Here is a 4201-nt window from a genome sequence, read left to right on the forward strand (position 1 = left end):
GACTTCTTGATGACACAGATGCAAGATGTTTGGGGTCGGTAGTGTAAGGATTGTTGTAGTCGATTGTCCGCTTCGATGTTGGTAACCCACGCGTTTGCGTTATGTGTGATGATACATCTGGGCGTTCTGGAGGATCTCGTAATCGTTTCTTATTAGTTTTTAAAATGTTAGTGCTACTAACGCCTTCCTTACAAAATCTCCATAACGTCCGCGCTGTTTCTGTACCCATACAAAAGCATGTTGGATAGGCCCTTGGTTGTATGGATCAAAGCACCAAATGTGTGGGATTTCGTTTACTTCATCCTAAAATTCGTCCCAATTATTCTTGCCCTACCTAAACGCTGTTGTGTTAGCTGCGTAATTTGACCTGATTACCTTGTGGTAGCTGACTCCATCATAAGGATTTGTGTTGATTATGGTGAATGTTAACTACACCTACTAATTTGCTTTTGGGGATTCTGGCCTGGGTGAATACCTGTTATTAAGATGAATGATAACTGTCGCCTCTGCTTCAACCTGCCATCTGTTGCCTCCAAATTATTCCTTTTACAACAGTCGTCACTGCTAATATATTCACTTGACCTCCAGTGAGGTCGGGGCAATTTTATGTAAGTCACTTTGGAAATGTGACGATCCCGTTTTTATTGCTTGTCTATTGTTTGACTCGTCTCGATTACTAATTGCGTAGGCGTCTATTATTTGGTTCTATGTCAAGTCAAATGAGGAATGGTAACCCTCTAATGTCCCCAAAATTGTTCTTTGCCAACAGTTTAAGCAGAAGCTAGTCCATGTTTAGTGATCTACTTGACTAATTTTGGTTATGTTTGAAGTGTGAATATTTATTTTTCCGCATTTTGATGTTGTGTAAGATTCACTGTAGCCCCTTTGTTTGCATTACCCTCAGTGATTTTAAATTGTTTTCGGTTTGATTGCGTACTCCATAACCTATCTTGTCTCATGGAGATAGGGTGGCTTGAGGGAATGGTTGTACGTCTTTTGCGTAAATTGAAAGTGTCTAGTCCTTTTGAGCTATGCATGAGTTGCGCCGTGAATCAACTCCCGTTCCACTTGCAACTGCTGCCCTCCTCTGCGGACTGCTTATTTTAGTCCTTAGCCCCTGGCATCTTTAATAACGTATTATTTACTTGCAGGTTAATAGAATAAGTTATTAGGCTTTCCCCCTAGTACATACGTTGGGTGTTTTCACACATAGTGGTCCACTTGACCTCACTGGGGTGGTTACATGGGTAATCGGTGTGGGTGTCGACCCATGTGAATGAAATATGAGATATGCTGCCTGCTGCTACAGTTATCAGCATTAGTAGCAGTGATGCCATGAGTAAGTGGTGGGGCCTCATTTTGTACCGTGTACATGAATTCTCCAAGAATTCAGATGATACTCCTAATAAGGATGGCAGGCAACGAAGGCATCAAATTCGATCCAGTGGATATCTACTGCAAGCACATCCCAGCAATGTGACACGTAATCTTGCACCGGTCTAGCACTTAAGTGATGTCGACGTCTTGATGACGATTGCAAAAGACGAATCGTTATTGGCATTTCTGGTAGTGGTGGTTTTTCACCCCATAGAATGTGCTTTTGTATATGTGAACATACAGTTTGCATGATAAATGCATAATTCGGCCCTTGGTGGAATTGTACAAGATTAGCACAATGCATTTGCTTTTGAACGCGAGAATTCTTGATCTGTGAAAAGTTACCACAAATGCTGCATTCGAATGATGCAGCCGCACTGACAGGCCTCTTCGTGTTTCAGGCTTCTAGGTCAGAGGATACGTGGCTGGGTGTAGACAGGGGAAGATTTTGTTTTCCGCCTTTTGTTGATCGTAACTCCCCACTTTTACCATTGCTTTTTTAACACGATTTTTCGCTTGAGCTCAAGCGTCACATATGTGTGACGCCTATATTTGAAAAGAAGGAAGGTAGATCGAATGAAGGGAAATGCGCCAATGGTCATACATGTCGTGACAGTAGAGCACAGTGGTTGGTGACTACCTTTTTGCTGTTGTAACATTCATTTATTTACTCGACGGCGGTCGTAAGGATGAAAGTTTTAGCTCGATGCCTCGTACGCAGTTGTAGCGACTCTCTCTTATGGGGTACGATAGTTGGATCTCTCTTCGGCACCTTTTTGGTGATATGCTAGTTTTCTTTGGTATATGTGTAATGCATTTCTCTTGTGCATCATGGCAACAGTGGCTTAGATGGAGAGGAAGGGAAATGGGGAGATCTATGTTTCTCATTCCACTAGTGCTTCATGACCTGGCATTGTGTCCTCTCTGGCAGTGTTATGCATTGTTTTGCAAGGCAGTTTCTCCTTATGGCAGCATAGAGTGGGACCATGACGACAAATACTAAGTGAGATTTGGGAGTAGGGTATTGCTTCGTTCTCTTTTCTATTCTTTCAGTGGCGAAACCAATGGGCACTGGAGCTGTTGCTCGTTTACTGTAGGTCTTGTGTGAGGCAGCTCTCATGATGCTCTGGCACGTTTCTTGTACAAATTTGGCAGGCTTTCTGTGACTGCTTTCCACTGCTCCTCTTCAAATATCAGTGTTTTCTTTTTTGTGCACCGCTTTGCCTTTTTTGCTTGGTAGAGCACAAGGGCCACGAATTACGCCTCCATCACGCCTTCTCTCTCATTGGGAGCAAATCCGCTGGAGTTAGTGCTTGACCTCACCAGTGCATCCTGGAACTGTCTTTGCCTCTGTGAAGTTGCTCTCGGTGAAGTGCACGACTGTTTCGCTGCCACAACAGCCGCAAAGGCAACTCTGTCCTCTTTTTGTGCTGATGCTTTTATCGAGAGGCTTGTAAGTCCTCCTTTGCGAGTGCCCATTTCTAGGTATCATATGCGGCATTTTCCAGTCTTTGCAGTTTTTTTTCAAATTTGTCTGCTAAAGCACCTGTGAACATAATCTTTTATTGCTCTGATTTGCTGGAAGGCATTATTTGTCAAGGTATTCAGTTTTGAAATCCATATCGTATTTGGTTATCATGATTTTCATAAATTTGTCCAAGACATTGTTGACAGAAAATCTGTTTTTGCAGACAAGTAGATGTAAACACCAAAAGCTTTGCATGGTTTTGCTGGTGATTCCCATCATCTGTCTTGTAGTGCTTGATCCAAATTAATGAGTAGCATTTGGTTTCAAGAGAGTTCTTACATTTCCCCAACACGAGGAATTGCTTTCCTGTAAAATCAGTCGCATGCTCCATGTATTTTGTAGGTACTGCCACCTTTCGCCAAACCAACCTCTTCCAGCAGCCAAAGAATTGTCGTGATGCATTAGGGCTTTATAAAAATGGTGCTGGTGGCTTTGTTAAAATATTTTGCTTTCATCATTTTCGCAGGTGTAGGCACTGTTTCACTTAACGTGGCGTCGAACTATAAGGGGCCGGAGACCGGTGTTGTCCACCCCATTTACCAGCTAGTGGACTTTGCGGGGATAGGCAGCAATCTTCTGTGCAATGAGTAACTGGCACGCGACACAGGTCAAATCACTTCCTAGCGATTGTGATGAATGTGATCAAGATGTTATATCTCAATGTTAACACAGTAAATACCACCAATAATAAATTTGCCACAATCAGTCAATGTTGTCTTCGCGATTATTGGAGGTGGATTCCGTCTTGTTAAAGGATGCTGTGCGCGCAAATTCTCACGTGCCCATATACCGGTGCCAGTTATTCACTGGATCTGTAGAACGACAGGAACTGTAGTTAATTGCAATTGCGTCGATGTAATGAGAAGTACAGTTGTCTAATTGACTGGGCAGCTGAAGTTCCTGTACTTTCCATCTGTTGGGACTAATAGGAATATGTAGAGCGCATTCAAGTGCCCCTTCAGTGTGAGGCACTCGCTACTGTGTTTGTACTACTCTCACATCTTGAGGCTCTCTTATTAGGAAATGGCATTCAAGCCCATTGGCTGTATTTTAGGTTTACTTACTACGCAAAGTGAAGCCAACTGGCACAAATTCTGCACCACTGTTCCACAATAATGCCCTGAGGAAATGGTTGTCTTTTGAACGACCAGTAGTAAATATCATGCAGTTAGACAAATGTAAGAATATAGATACGCAGAAGCAATTGCTCACCACATTCCAATGTGTAGGCAAGACAGATTCGTTTTTACATCAACAACGAATTTTCCGCACTTAAAAGCAAGCTTGTTTTTTAAG

The 4201-nt window shown here is 42.7% G+C and overlaps 1 protein-coding gene across 1 annotated transcript in view; it reads left to right on the forward strand. All coding sequences in view use genetic code 11, as the record gives it.

Annotated features, from left to right (window-relative positions):
• The window catches only part of EGR_10223 (hypothetical protein), a gene marked incomplete at both ends in the record, with an annotated part of 6798 nt that extends 3302 nt beyond the window's left edge, over positions 1 to 3496 (forward strand). The window contains 2 exons of the mRNA XM_024499472.1: positions 2626 to 2834; positions 3372 to 3496. Of these exons, the coding sequence (XP_024346109.1) occupies positions 2626 to 2834; positions 3372 to 3496 (334 nt within the window). The remainder of the gene's footprint in view (positions 1 to 2625; positions 2835 to 3371) is intronic.
• Positions 3497 to 4201: the final 705 nt, after the last annotated feature.

The sequence above is a fragment of the Echinococcus granulosus genome (assembly GCF_000524195.1).
Source record: "Echinococcus granulosus chromosome Unknown EG_S00200, whole genome shotgun sequence".
Lineage (NCBI taxonomy): Eukaryota > Metazoa > Platyhelminthes > Cestoda > Cyclophyllidea > Taeniidae > Echinococcus > Echinococcus granulosus.